We start from the raw sequence: 16509 nt of genomic DNA, 5'->3' as shown, positions 1-16509 counted from the left end.
TTGGTAGGGATTGAGAGATGGTTCGCAATTTCTCCAAGATACTAAGAGAGGTGTGGAGGCATGCACAGAGGGCAAACAGCAAAGCACTAAAATGACAAGAGGTAGTGTGGAAATACACTGAGAAATTGTCGCATTGTAGGGTAGGGCAGCTGGTAATGTTGTCAAGCCCTTATACCGCAAAAAATAAAAAGTTTGGCACAAGTTAAAAGGGATTGTGCCATGTGATAAAAACAACATTACCAGTCGACATCAAGCTTCAGTTGCCAACTACAATGACAGTTCACGCTGGATGCCTACAGCCATTTAAAGGTGCTCAAGATGCATTGCCATTAATACGAACACCCACAGCAAAGAAAAAGGAGAAAGGAAGTGAGAAAAAGAGTGAGTACGAAGATGCTACGTGACCTGTGTGTGTATTTTGTATTATGCTGTAATGTGATTATGAAGTTAGGCTGCATTTAAGTGTAGAGCAGTGGTAATCAATTTGGTCTCTTATCACCCACTACTGGGGATTCCAGCTTTCTTTGTGGGCAGTACACAGTAGGGGTTTAAAAAATTTTTTCATCACGTTTTCATAATATTTTGACATGTAGTATCCAGTAAGTAATAATTAATATATGCTTTAACTTGCTATGCCTCTGGTTTATAAATTTTATAAAGTTATGTCCCTTCTCTTTATAAATCACCACTGCTATGGTACTGGTGGTTGTTTGGAAAATTTTGCTATCAGGAAGCAGCATGGTACAAAATAAGTTTTTGTGTGCCACAGTTATTGTAGTTTTATGTCTGGGGTTTATGGTCAATGTATGTGTAAGAAGTGAGTTACATGACAACAAACCTTTCTGAAGGGGGGAGGGAGAGTAACTGCAGATCCCTGGTATGAGATTGCAGAGTGTCGGAGTTGAGGATGTGAGGAGTCCTAATCATGGCAGTGCTTCACCTGTTCACTGAGAATGGAATGGGGGGCCCTACAAGATCAGTGCCTGGAAACCCGAGTGCTGTTTATCGGACAAGAGTATGTGGCTACCACCCATCATTAATGGACTTTGATGCTAATTTTTAATGCAAGGAAGGTGAGAAGTGAGGTGAGGATACTGGAGGATGTGTCTTCAGCACTGTGACATGAAACAGAGAGAAAAAGTGTATTCAGAGAAGTGTGGTAGGAGTACAATAAATGCACAAGTCCTATGAATGATTAAGGGCACAAATTCAGCATGGAACAGATGTGGTGCAGCACACATTCCAGCAATGCAAGGGGTGTTGGTTATAAGCTGGTGGAAGGATATTAAAAACCGTGTTCGGAACAGTGGATGAGAGCAACAGCATGGAGCTGAACGGTACCATGGAACGAATTAAGGTAATGAAAAACGGGAACAACAGGACGGTGCACTGGCATAATCTGCAGTAACAGGAGGTTTTGAATGATATCCAATTGTTATGGAAGAAGACTGAGGTAGTGGAGTATGTATGGTAGTGGAGTATGTGAAGCCACTGGTTGACACAGTGAACTGTGATCTAGGCATTATGCAGACTGGAGTGGATGTGTTGGACACAGGGTAACAATTACAAGGTTACTAAAATTGTTCATCAACAGCATTTGTGCTGCACGAGTAATGGTCAGTTTGCACGAAGCCATTCACAATGGAGTACACAGACAGTTACTTTCAGCACTCTTAGCACCAGAGAAGTAGCTGATAAGTTTGTGGAAGGCACAGGAGGAGGTACTACAGGAGTCGGGACTCACTGAGGAGCCAAACAAGCAAAATTTATCACTATTCTACCGTATTGCAAGAGTGGATGTTAGGATGCACCAAGCACAACTATAGATGCTCATTAAGGTTGAGAACCTAAGGATAATGTGTATAGGTAAGAACACGGGAAATATTGCTGTTATCAAGGAGGTCAACAGGCATGCAGTAATGGTGACAGAGGAACTCCATGACTGTCAGAGGGACAGGATTACAATTTGCTCAACCCAAATGATTCAGACTAGCACAGGCACATGTGAAGCTCACTTGTTCCTAGGCAAAACAGGCAGGCAGAGCTGTCCACATGACATCTAGGAGCCTCAACTCTACCTCCAACAAAGAGAGCTAAACTGAATCTAGTATATGTACAACACCATAGTGGTGGTAGCAAAATGCTAGAGGCAGGCTAGTCACATGCAAGAAGAGAAATTCACTGCAGTGGTTTATTAATTAATGGGGCAGTTTGTGGCATAATGGGACTGACATTCCACCTGCAATCACCATTACAGGGATTACCTAGTTAAACGTAACATAGCCACAGTTGTACTGGCCAGAAAAACTGCTAGGAGTGCATAACATCTTTAAGCTGGACCTAATCCTCTCACTGAAGCAGTTCCTAGCAATCTGAGGACATTTTTCGGCAGAATGGATGCTACAGCATGCACACCAATATCACGAAAAACAATGCTCAATTACTGTGACCTGGGATGTCACAATATAGATTCTCGGTTTCGTTCTTTGCGGCTCTCTCCTCTCTTAGATGGAGAGCCACCTACCCAAATGACCCCGTGTAATGCAGATTCAAGAACACTGGATCACGAATCATGTATGAGGTATACAGAATGGAAATGGAGAGTGTTGTGTGCAAGAACACTGCAATCCAAGTAGTGTTACAAAGTATGTTTCCTAGTATTTGAGGCAGACTCCTGCCCAGGAGCCCAGGAGAATGAGACTCACCCTTCTGCACTGATATGGGCACCCTAGTGAGATGCGCCGTGACTCACAAGAGCAAGATCCATCAACTGGAGGCTGTCATCCACTGCAAGTACTCAGGCAGCCTTCCACAACCTTTGCATCTCCCATGAGCGACCTCTTTGTATCACCATTCCTGGCCAAGCGCCATGTGCTTAATGGGGACATGTCTATTGCACTGTGTTGCTATGATTGCAATTGCTTTCATTTTAATAAAATATGTGACTTTTAATGTTTTTTATCTGAACTGCCACTGTCCTGCAGATTAGCCACTGCCACAACCCAACCTTGCACACAAGTGGTCCCTGTCCCCAGGTCCACTTCAATGTAGTCTTTAACCTCAGCAACTGTGCCAGAAGCAATCGCACATCTCTCCATTTATGGCTATGACACTAGAACACATCAAAAGTAACACTTCATACAATATATGACCTGTATCTTTAAAATGTCTGTCCCATTATCTCCAGTAAATTTCATGAACATTCTTCATGATTAATGTACAACACACAATACATTTCACCTATTCACACTGTGACATCAATTATAAAAACAAAAATAATTATGGACAACAAAATGCACACATGTTAAATTATTTGAAGTGTTAAACACAGAACACTGAGATACAAAATAACACCAGAGTCAACAATTAAACGTGACAATTGAGAGTTGTCAGTCCATTATCAGTCTGACACACCTCATATTTATTACATAAATTCCATTAATCACAATTAGTTATCTTCCTGTCAATCAGTTTATGCTTGATGCTAACTACAGTAATGATATCAGTGACTGTAATAGTCAACCTGTCTATTCCTATCTATGAACCTTCTCTATACCAATTAGGAATTTCTACATGTGGAATAGTACACATCAATTGTGAGCCACAGTCTTTTGAGCCAGTTATAAGCCACAGCAGGGACTGCAGGCTGAGATCCCTCCAGTGACACTCCCTCAGAGACAGACTGACTTATCAGCCCCTGTCGACAAGAGGACGGGTAGTGACTGAGGTCAACTGTAGTGCAAGTACACATCTGAGCCACCCATTTTGTCAGTCCCTGCAAATTTATTCCCATGACCTATAGGCAGCCAGTGTACGCAGCATGCATCTAGTCAAATGCTAGAATAATGGATTATGGGAGAGTTGCCTGTAGCCAGTAAATGGCAGTTTTACAACCAGGCCTAGGTGGCAAAAAGCATGCTTAGCAGAGAGCATTGTACTCAGTTCAATGGCTACTCAGAATGCAGGTGGAGTGGTGAGCAGTTTGAACAGATCCCTATCTCCTGCCATCCCAAAGGAAGCGACACTATTCTGCCTTGTTTAACGTGTTTTCTCTCTCCCAGTGAAAGGGAGTTGAAATCAAAACAATACTAGCCCCAGTGGGTGCAGAATTCTTCCACCAAAAAGTGGGAGATGTGCTCATTGAGTGTTTTTTAAAAAGTCTAAGAGTGTGGGAGCTAGAAGCTGACTTTCTGGAAATTTTGTGCATGGCAAGACATTATACTGATTGACTGAAAAAGCAATCAATGTAGTAGGAACATGACACAGAATGCTCTAGAAACAGCATTGGTGGGAAGCCAGCTGATTGGAGATCATTTTTCATAGATTCCTTGGCTAGACAGACCCTTAACAATTATGTTATTGGCCAATGTTTGGTGTACATTTTTCACTGGAGAATTATCTTCATGGTAAAGACTCTGCTCTGAATTGGGACAGGAGAGATAATTGAGAGAAGTCACTTGCATTGTACACAGCTTACCTTTCTACACAGCGATTATGGTGAGATTATCTGACAGCATTGACTGAAGTTTACAGATTTTTCGACACTTAATTATATTTGTGAGGACTCATCCATGACTTGGGGAGCAAGGATACTTGCATGCTATTTTCATTTCACAATTTGGTACAATCCTATGATCACCGTGTATCCACCCATGGCTATGTTTTATGCGATTAATTTATTAGACTGATAATTAGTTCTGAACCCTAATGCCTTTTCTGGAACTTTGCCAAGTTAACCCAGTGCTAATCATATCTCATTTCATGTTGTTTTCCCTATGTGCTTCATTAAGATCAATGTTAATGTCATTATATGACTTGTGCATAATGAGAATGATTATAATAAACTTATATTCACTAGGGCCATGATTTTAATTCAGTAGCTAGTGAATTTCTTTTCCTTGCAGTATACTATTAATGGTATCTGTGTAGACCAACACCAGGACTCATTTATCATGACCATTCCTTTAACACTGTTAAACCTGTTATGCAACAGTTCTTAATTTGATATCTGAGTTCCCTAGGGAGCAATCCATCTCTCAGTTGCCCAGCTGATGCAAATCCTTACAGCGGCCAGAAATCTTGTGTCCGTTAGTGCAGTTGGTACTTTGCATGATTTAACAGTTACTTCAGTACAACATAGATCAGTGAATCATGCTGCATAAGTAAACTATATATCACTGGATGGATACAAAAATAATCTACTCATCAACTGAAGGCAGGAGAACACACTTCTAAAGATACCGAAATTTGTAAGCTTTCAGAGCCAGTGGCTCCTTTTACTGGCATAAGGGTTGAATGAGAAGGAAGAAGGCTAAAGGAAAAGGTGTGGTGAGGTGTATGAAATGGGGAGAGTTTGGAAAAATCCCCCAGAACGCCAAGTCAGAGGAGACTTACTGGACCGGGTGAGAAGGAAAAACACACATTCACATGTATGAGTAAACTAGATAGATAAAATAGTTAGTCAAGATGAAATTTTCAAGAACAAGTAACTCAGCCTTAGAGAGACCAATTAACAAACTGTGAAATAAAGGTCAAATTAAAGTTATTCTACATTAATGAGAGAATGCAGGAAGGCTCATGGAAGCAGAAAAATACATTCAAAGAATAAATAACAACCAATTTGTGAAAAAAGTCGTAAAAAACAAATCACACAGTATGAAACAAGTGCTGATAATTTTAAGAAAAAGATGATTGGAATGAAGAAAAATCATACTTTTGCCCAAATCTCAGAACTGAAAAGAATAAAGTAGAAAAAGACAAAGAAGAAGAGGTTATTCCACATATAAGATTACTTTCTATTCTGGTTCTTCCACCTTCTTTCAGTACTTTGTAGAATAACAAGAATTAGATGTGCTCTCTAAGAAGACTCTAGGAGGTTGGCTGATGGCAGCTAGAGGATAAAAACAGTCTAATGACATTGTTCAGCATTGGTGGACTGCTTGTCAGTACTAATTTTAGCCAGCAAACAACACTATGTTTAGTGACCTACACCTAAAAACCAAAATAACACCTGGAGGTAGAAGTCAGTGAAATGTTATGAGTAACAGAGTATGAAATCATCTTATTTATAGTCAAGTGAAACAATGGAAACTCCAGGTTGGCATTCCAGTCCAAACTGCCAGAGTTGGTGGTCATGAGTGTGTGAAGTGTGCCTGCTTGTGTGAATAAATGTGTGTGTGCGTTTCCCTGTTTATAGGCAAGTTAGTCACAATAAATAAAATTTGTGACTGGAAATCAGTAGTCATTATGATTTGTACAGTTACCGTGTAGTCCGTACTGGAAATACCAACTGAGTACCACCATCAGTTTTATGTTGCTGTTGTTGTGGTCTTCAGTCCAGAGACTGGTTTGATGCAGCTCTCCATGCTATTCTATCCTGTGCACGCTTCTTTGTCTCACAGTACCTACTGCAACCCACATCCTTCTGAATCTGTTTAGTGTATTCATCTCTTGGTCTCCCTCTATGATTTTTATCCTCCACGCTGCCCTCCAATACTAAATTGGTGATCCCTTGATGCCTCAGAACATGTCCTTCCAACCGATCCCTTCTTCTAGTCAAGTTGTGCCACAAATTTCTCTTCTCTCCAATTCTATTGAATACCTCCTCATTAGTTATGTGATCTACCCATCTAATCTTCATCGTTCTTCTGTAGCACCACATTTTGAAAGCTTCTATTCTCTTCTTGTCTAAACTATTTATCATCCACTTTTAACTTCCATACATGGCTACACTCCATACAAATACTTTCAGAAACGGCTTCCTGACACTTAAATCTATACTCAACTTCAGAAACACTTTCCTTGCCATTGCCAGTCTGCATTTATATCCTCTCTACTTCGACCATCATCAGTTATTTTGCACCCCAAATAGCAAAACTCATTTACTGCTTTAAGCGTCTCATTTCCTAATCCCATTCCCGTAACATCACCTGATTTAATTCGATTACATTCCATTATCCTCATTTTGCTTTTGTTGATGTTCATCTAATATCCTCCTTTCAAGACACTATCCATTCCATTCAGCTGCTCTTCCAGGTCCTTTGCTGTCTCTGACAGAATTACAATGTCATCGGCGAACCTCAAGGTTTTTATTTCTTCTCCATGGATTTTAATTCCTACCCCGAATTTTTCTTTTGTTTCCTTTACTGCTTGCTCAATAAACAGATTGAATAACATCAGGGATAGGCTACAACCCTGTCCCACTCCCATCCCAACCACTGCTTCCGTTTCACGCCCCTCGACTCTTATAACTGCCATCTGGTTTCTGTACAAATTGTAAATAGGCTTTCACTCCCTGTATTTTACCCCTGCCACCTTCAGAATTTGAAAGAGAGTATTCCAGTCAACATTTTCAAAAGCTTTCTCTAAGTCTACAAATGCTAGAAACATAAGTTTGCCTTTCCTTAATCTATTTTCTAAGATTATTTACAGATGAATGGAAAAACTGGTAGAAGCCAACCTCGGGGAAGATCAGTTTTATATTTATGTGAAATTCTAGGTTATAAAATAGCAACAGGAAAGTGGAAAATCAGTAATGTGAAAGCTTTGCATCATGTTTCAAAGAGATTGTCTGAATTCTATGAATAATTCTTTGTTGGTTTGGCAACAGGTTCATAATCTCACATTTAATAAACATTTGATGGTGGTATTTGCTGCTGTTTGACATATCGCAGTAAAAAATCAAGATTAATGACATAAAAATGGGAACAGAAAAATGAAGAGAAAGTAAGGAAGGAAGAGATATTTCTTTCTTTGGAATCTTATTACACATACAAGATGTGCTAAAGTATTTAACTGTTTACATTGCTTTTTGACTCCTCAAAAAAACAGGGGACGATGAAAAATCTGAATAAATTTACCTTAATCCGTTGTCCTTCAGGATATGTGACAGCCCATGCACAATGAATGTTTTTGGATGGTGGTGAAGGGTAACCAGGACTTGTAATATTTGCTTCAGGTCCAAGTATTACTCCTCCACAATCAGAAACAGAATATTGACCAGAGAACTGTAATGTGCGCAAAGTTCCAATGGAATCCTGCCTGGCCACAATTTTGGTTGTTGGAAATGGGCTGCTGAAGTATTTTGGTGATGTAATATTTTTACACACTGACACACTGATTTCACCTGCAGAAAATGGACATCCAAATTGGTTTGATTAACAAGCACAATGAACACACAAGTAATAGAAATGAAACAGAAGCTGTAAATTACCTTACACTGTGAAACAAATTGATAGTAATATACATATACAAACAATAGTATAAATATAAACACAGAAAATCTGAAGTCTCCTTTATTTAGCCTATGTTAGCGGACTTTTGCAAATCATTTTATTATTTTAGTACAGTTTATTCAATAAACCAAATCACTGAACTGAAATAACAGGTTTTACACACCATCATCCATTTATTAACAGTTACAGGTATTGTGAGACAAGAGTGATCGATCCAATACTACGAGAAGAGTTATTGAACAAGAGGAATTATATGATTATTTACAAAACAGCAAGAGATATATAATATAATCTAAAGTTGTAGATGTAGTACTAGCCATAAAAAAGAACTAAAATTGTGGGAAACATACCAGCAAGTGACTGTAAGAGGAGATGAAGTGTCAAAACACAGATGATGAAATAATACAGTAAATAACATACCTTAAGTTGGAAATAGTAATGTATGGGATAGAATCATAGAACTGTGTGCATAAGAGTAACTGCTAGAGTAACAGTGCAAAATCATTTATCATTTACTTAAAAAACATGAAGATATTCAATTGAAAATTGCACTACAACCAGCATACAAAAACAAAAAAATACACGTTGTCTGGTACAGAAATAGTTACTGCCTAGGAAACGTGAGATTTAAAAATTTTTGCAGCAATGTCAATAATATATTATATTTTGAAGAAGGCCTTTTGTCTGAGAGCTTAAATGTATAGCAGCCCTTTTGTTGTGCTATTTGTGACTTAAGATCTCCTCTGTATGATGAGTATCAATCATCACTTTCATAATATTATCATTATATTTTTAGAGACAGAAAAACATGTCTTATGACTAGGAAAGAAAATCATAAAATAGGCATGAAATGAGGTACTTGAAATAGAAATTGTTTTCACGAATCATTAATTCACAAATAATTTTTTGTAAATCCCACCTTGAGGTACAACCTTCAATGATCTGGAATGAGTCCAATTATACATTAATAGGCAGAAGCAACTGCTGAAGAGGAGTTAACATGAAGCATATTAACAACAAAGTATGAACGCTGCTAATCTACTCTTATTGACAATTGTGGAAATTACTTTTAGATCACTTAATTTATGTATATTTAACAAAACCCTCCAATGAACCATGGACCTTTCCCACGTGGGATCACTTGTGTACCTCAGTAATTCAGATAGCTCTACAGTAGGTGCAACCAGAATGGAGGGGTACCCATGGAGAGACAAGATTAGCTTACAGTTCCTGAAGAGGGGAAAGAGCTTTTTCAGTACATGAATGGGAAATGTTACGGATAATTGACTGATCTGATCCTCTCCAAAAAAATATTTTGGGGGTAAAGTGGTCACGCATTAAGATCTCTGGGAGACTACAAGTAAGGATCGTGTTATCAGGAAAAACAAAACTGGCATTTTATAATTTGATGTGTGGAATGTTGGATCCCTTAATCAGATAGGTAGGCTGGTGAATATAAAATTGGAAATGGATAGGTTGAATTTAGGTATAGTAAGAATTAGCAAAGTGCTGTAACACAAAGAATAGGACTTCTGGTCAGGTGAATAGAGGGTTATTATACAAAATCAAGTAATGATAATGTAGGATTACACTTAATAAGGAGTAAGAAAATAAGAATATAGGTAAGCTAATATGAACAGGATAGTGAGAATATCATCATAGCCAAGATAGACAAGCAGCCAACATCTACCACAGTAGTATATGTTTATTTGCCAACTAGATCCACAGATGCTAAAGAGACTGGAAAAAAAAAATACTATTCACACAGCACACAGTTAAAGGAGACAAAAATTTAGTTGTGATGGAAGACTGGAATTTGATGGTAGGAAATGGAGGAGAAGGATTAGTAGGAGAACATGGACTGGGGGGGGGGGGGGGGGGGTTGTTGGGATGTTTAAGGGGGACTAAACAGCTAAGGTCATCAGTCCCCCAGGGGGAGGGGGGGGGGGGGGGGAGAAGGAATGGAACAGGAAAAGCTGTCTGATACAATTTTGTACATAACATAATCAACCACTGATAACACTTAGTTTAAGAATCACGAAAGCAGGTTGTATACAAGGAAGAGACACTGGAGGGTTTCAGATTGATTATATGAAGGTAAAACAGAGATCTCAAAACCTGATTTAAAACTGTAAGGCAATTCCAGGGGCATTTAGCCCATGAAAGGAAAAAAATATAAAAATGCAGCACATAAAACAAGAGAAAGGGAATATATAGATCTAGAAAATAAGCCCATTTTCTAGGACATAATTGATCCCAAATATGAGACCCAAATGAAGATAAATATGTCAACTTTTTAAGCTATTGATTCTTGTCTTAAACTATAAAAGTTATCTCTGTTGACAATTTTGACAACATTACATGTGTATTTACAAATTTCGTTACGATAGCATTTACAATAGCTGTGAAGGGGTAACCAATAAAAGGTATTATTTTTTAAAAGCTATAGATTTTCAAATTGCTTTCAAAAGAACCTTACCCCCTTCAAAATACTCTCCATTACAACTAATACATTTGTCCCACCAGTGCTTCCACTCTTCAAAACATTTTTTTGCAGTCACCCTTAGAAATGGCTGACGGCTCCTCCTTCATTTTTTTCTTGACTTCTTCAATGCTGTCAAATCAGTGTTCTTTCATGCCCCTTTTCCTGGATGGAAATAAAAAGTTGCACGGAGGCAAGTCAGGTGAGCAAGGTGCTTGGGCCGCAGAACCATGCTATTTTTAGCCAAAAACTCCCTAACAGAAATGGCTGCGTATGCAGGTGCATAGTCGTGGTGGAAGAACCAGTCTCTTGTCTGCCACAAATCAGGTCTTTTTTGACTAACACTGCAGTGCAACCTTCTTAAAACTTCCAAATAAAAGATCTGATAGTCTGCTGATGGTCTATGAGCACAAGCTCTTGAATTTTTTCAAGTTTTTGGTCAATTTGGGCAGCTGACTGACGTCCAGAATGAGGTTTGTCATCAATCAACATGATGAGGTTTGTCATCTATCAACATGTTGCCATTTTCATTCCAGCAAACCATTTGTACACTTGAGCTTTCCCGTAGAGTCATTTGGTAAGCTGTTTCCAACACTAATACAGTTTCAGCAGCATTTTTACCGAGTAGAAAACAAAATTTCACTGCTGCACATTGTTTACTTAAACTTGCCTCATAAAAAATGAAACAACAATAGAACAGTGTTAGTAAAAACAATCACTGCAGATGAACAGAAAAGCCAGGTCAGAAACCCAGTTGGCACTGAACTGGCAATGAGTTACATAAAACACTTCTAGCAGCTGTTATGCATACTACACAAGCTCCATCCATGGCAATGTTATTACAGTTTTCTTTTTCTGTGTCTGCTTGTGTCTGTGTATGTGCGGATGGATATGTGTGTGTGTGTGCGAGTGTATACCTGTCCTTTTTTCCCCCTAAGGTAAGTCTTTCCGCTCCCGGGATTGGAATGACTCCTTACCCTCTCCCTTAAAACCCACATCCTTTCGTCTTTCCCTCTCCTTCCCTCTTTCCTGATGAAGCAACCATTGGTTGCGAAAGCTAGAATTTTGTGTGTATGTATGTGTTTGTTTGTGTTTCTATCGACCTGCCAGCGCTTTATACATAATGTGTTATATTTCAACCTAAAATTTATGAAAAGGAATTACTTTATTTTTGATGTAACAACTGATAAGTACTAGACTGAATGTACAGTTAAAATTATTTTTTTTAGAGACAGTGTAAATTACAAATTATTTAGCACACTAAAAATTTCTATTGTTAATTACAAAATCTAGTACTGTCTACTGTGTTTATTTCTGGATTCATTTATGAAATAATAATCAAAACTAATATAAATTCATTTGCCAAGGAAAATTGTAAACCCTTTGGAATATGGTTATTACCGCAGAGTGAAGTAGTAGTAAGCACGCCTGTGATGTGATCGGACATATTTTTATAGTTTGGGCGAAAAATGTAATTTTGGCTTTGTTAATGTGAAAATTCAAAAGAAGGTATGATGTACTAAAATGCGACAAAATATACTAACATCAATGCTGTACTCGCCTTTTGCAACCTAGCAAGTCTGAAATTGCTGAGCATTCATTTCCACTGGACACTCAATGGAGTATGACAAGACAACAATATTGGCCACAGCAACATCCTTTTGGGACTCCGTCATAAAAGACTCAGTGGAAATTCGCATGACAGACAATCTTATGAACTGTGACAATGGCTACCAGCTAGATAATGTGTGGAACCCTGTCATCTCTAAGATCTGCTCCAGACAAAGATGTCAGAGTACTCCGATGGCCACGGCAATGGACAACGCCGAAGACAGCTGAGTTCTGCAGTTCCACCAGCTAGGGCGCTGTTGGCAGGAGGTGTGGTTCATCTGTCAATATGATTTTGACGCATGTGCGGAATACTCGCTGCACGCTATATATTGCGGAATGGAGGGCATCTTCGTCAGTCTTCGATGGCTCACCTGAGGATGGCTGGCAGTTGTCCAGTCAAAATATTGTGGATGGAAGCTAACAACGACCGGCTGAAAGCCCGAAATCTTTTTGAATAAAATATACTAACATAAGACCGAAAATTCTGCAACAACAATCTTCAAAATTATTTAGATCAATTCACCCATGAGGACCTAAAATGTGACAATTTCACCTTCAAGAATCAGACCCCAGGACAAGAAGAACTGGAGCCAACTCTACAAGAAAAGATAAGTAAACTAGAAAGTTTATTGTAATCTTACTCCTCTCAAACCTTCAGAAAACACTTTGCTTATTGTAGACAACAGCAGAAATTAGGAAGGTGGGGGGAGATTACAAGTGTGGGTGTTGTTCATTATTAATTGATAATGAAGTTTTGTCTTTTACAGAAAGTGCTTCATTTCATTGATTTTTGTAATTTATGTACAGATAAATTTTCAGTCACATGGAGCAATAACTGAAGGCTGCCCAACAGTGATAATGTACTACCATTAATGACAGACTGGATCAAATGAAACTGCAGAGGATTTTACAACTACAACCAGGGACATCAAAAAGGAAAGATAAGTACACACCATTTGTGAAGTTAATTTGTTTGTAGACTCAAGTGCTTGTTAACAAAATGAATAGGGACAAAAGCAAAAGAGAGGTACAAATGAAAGTTGCAGGATTCTATCAGGACATGTTTGAGCCGAGTGAAATTGTAGTCATCAAAGAAACAGTAAAAACTGTTATTCTGCAGTTAATTTTGGCAAAACTACAGTAAATGAAGACAGATACCAATAGCAAATTTAGGGCTGTTAATGATCAGTTAACTAAAATAAGTATGACAACAATAGCAAAATGGACAGAGTACAAGATCACATAGATCACACAAGTAATCAAGTTTCAGAGTTAAAAAACTGGTTGTGAATGAAAGAGTTGATCTTTTAGAAAATAAACTTATTCTTTTGGAAAATGAATTTGTAGCTGAGTCAGCAAAAGGATCAAAGAATGTTGATGATTTAAGAGTTGAACAGAAGGCCGCAGCAGAAACAAAAAAGAAAAAACAACAAAATATTGCCAGTTTAAACTAAAAAATTTTAAATGTAGAAATCAATATGCAGACTCACATAACTGCTTTAGATCAAAAAATTTCAGCAGTTCAGAAAATTTGCATTCACAAAAATCTGTGTGCAAACAGTGGTACTGCATGGTCCAATACTCCTATCAAAAGTTTTCCATCAGATAATTTACATTCAGTGGATTTTCTGCATCACTGCACAGATATTTTTGTGTCAGGCATGAATGACAATCAAAAAATTAAATTTGTTAAAAGATTTCTTTAACGCAAAGTTCTGTCATGGGGAAATTTAAATGTAAGTCAGTGGGAAACATATTAGAGTTTTGAGAAAAGTTTTTACACAAATTTTGGTCGGAAGCTGAACAGGAGAGCATCAAAAGCGAATTTTTGAATGGTTCTAATTGTAGGAATAGGGATGGCACTTTCAAAGAGTTTTGTAAGAACCAACTTCAAAATGATGTTGATTGATGCACTTAAAAGGAGATTACCAGAAAGACAAGCAAAGCGTCAAAAATATTTAAACATGTAGGATAAATGAACTTTGTTTTGACAGTACAATGGGTTGCCCTCTCAAGACCTGTTAGTGAAACCAGTCACCGTAATAAATAAATTGTGATCAAGACTGTTTTTGATAGTAAATATTTGTAACACATTGATCACTGCTCACTCCCACAATGTATTCAAAAGTAACAAACAATTATGTAAAATAATGCAAGAGACATTATTGTAATTAAAGTTCAAATTGATTTTCATATTTAAAACTAGTGATGATACTATCAAAATTATGTCAATTAATATTGTATGTTATACCTTCTTTGGCTGTAATATCAAATTCTTTATGTTTTGTAAATTTTGATTGTAACATCAAAATTGTAAAAAATTAAAAATGGTTTCATTTGAAATGTATTGTTAAAATTCCATATAAAGCAAAGCAGCAATGCTGTGGGGGAGTTATTTGTTGAGTTGTCTTATCAGGCAGTCAAAGAGATCTGTGAAGTATGTCAGTCAGTGTTTCGTTAACGTGATGAGTATGCAGCTCATTTGTCAATAAGTTTTGTGAAGTTGGAAACTGTTATATTCTTTCATAGAATGAAATCCAGGAAATAGAAAGTTCAGTTAAATGTGACAATCTGAGAGGAACATTATAAAGTGAACCCTTCTACAAAAAAAGTTGTGTTACTTCAGATTTTCTTATTTAGGGCCACATATTCTGTGTTTCCTTCATTACAATGTAATCCTGTTTACTCCGATATTTTCTAATAATTTTGCATTGTAGTGATTAATTCTTTTTTGGAACTACTTATCAATGCTACATCATCTGCACAGGAAAGCCTAGTAATATTCATCCCCTGCAGTTGGATACCTTGTGGAATAGTTTTAATAAGTCCCCTATCCATCTTCTCTAAGGTGAAATTAAATAAAAGATGTGAAATGGTGTCTTTTGTCTCAATTCAGTGTATACCTTGTCTCAGTTCAGTGTATACCTTAAAATTTTCAGTTTCTCATAAAGGCCTCGTTATATGATGTGAAGTTTCACCTATATACATTTTAACTAATCTGACTGACTTTGAGGGTATTTCAGATTCCTTCATTATATTTAGGACTGTCTGTTGGTGTATTAATCAAACTCAATTTTAAAACTGATAAATAATATGTGGACATACACACTAAATTCCCATGCCTTCTCAGTTACACATCTTAGCATGAATAAATTATCTAATATGGATTGTTTTCCAGTCTGCAGGTATGGTTTTCATCTTGAAAATTGTTTCCATTGAAGACTATAGTTCTAATTCCAGTTGTGGTCCTCCATTTTTAAATAACTCCATGTGTCTGTTCTTAATTGCAAGCCTTGTTATTATTTAATTTTTTTATTTCTTGCTGTAGCTGTATTTAATTAACTTTTGGGTTAGAAACTTGTATGTCAACTGTATCAGGTGCTTCAAACTTAAAGTACAATGTAATCCAGGGTGGATCACTGCAGTTGAGTGGTTGTGAAAAGTACATTTTCATCTTTTTTGTATGTTGCGTTTTCCCATGCTGATACTTTATAAATTCTTCCCTTACTGAATTTTCCAAAAGATTTACTCGTATTGTTGCAATATTCCCTTTCTCTAGTCTTAGGATTCACTGAGTGACCTGGCAGATATTGTGATAATATTGCTCCCTTTTTGGATGCGGTATTTCCTTGTTAGTTCACTTTCGGTTTCCTATAATACTGGAAGTTACTTCATGGCAACTGGTCTTTATGCGTCTCCATCTGCTTTCCTCATGTTGTTCCGTAGGAACCAGTCTAGTTTTTACTAAGTGACCTTCCATCTGTTTTGTAAAGTTTTCTTTTACCCTTTTTTCCACTAGATTTCCTATGTTGTACCTAGAAATTTCCATGCTACTTCTATTTAGTTTCCTTTTGAGCTCTATTTTCATTTGGGATATGATTAACACATGGTCTGTGCCACAATCTGCATGCAGTTGGCATGGAAAACAGGCTACTTCTGTCTTCTAAGAGCTGGGAGCGACAAAGCCCACTGTGCAGATACTGGAGCCACCTCACTGATGCTTATACAAGGTTGCAGGATGAAACGATAGGACACTCGCTCTCTGCATCAAAAGGACAGACACAGGGTGTCCATTAAGACGGCCTACCTCAGTGCAGAAGATGCCACTGAAATGCAGACCAACACCAGACATAGAACTGCCACTAGCTACAGCCAACAGCACCACAACATCATCCATAGTAG

General features: G+C 37.7%; 1 protein-coding gene across 1 annotated transcript in view; it reads right to left on the bottom strand.

Moving 5' to 3' along the window:
• LOC124545739 (cubilin-like) overlaps positions 1 to 16509 on the bottom strand; it is a 718402-nt gene that overhangs the window by 208514 nt on the left and 493379 nt on the right. Inside the window, exon 48 of the mRNA XM_047124681.1 lies at positions 7860 to 8125. Coding sequence (XP_046980637.1) covers positions 7860 to 8125 — 266 coding nt within the window. The remainder of the gene's footprint in view (positions 1 to 7859; positions 8126 to 16509) is intronic.

This window comes from Schistocerca americana, chromosome 8 (genome assembly GCF_021461395.2).
Source record: "Schistocerca americana isolate TAMUIC-IGC-003095 chromosome 8, iqSchAmer2.1, whole genome shotgun sequence".
Taxonomy (NCBI): domain Eukaryota; kingdom Metazoa; phylum Arthropoda; class Insecta; order Orthoptera; family Acrididae; genus Schistocerca; species Schistocerca americana.
Note: the sequence above shows the minus strand (reverse complement) of the source record. Positions and strands in the feature narration are given on the sequence as shown.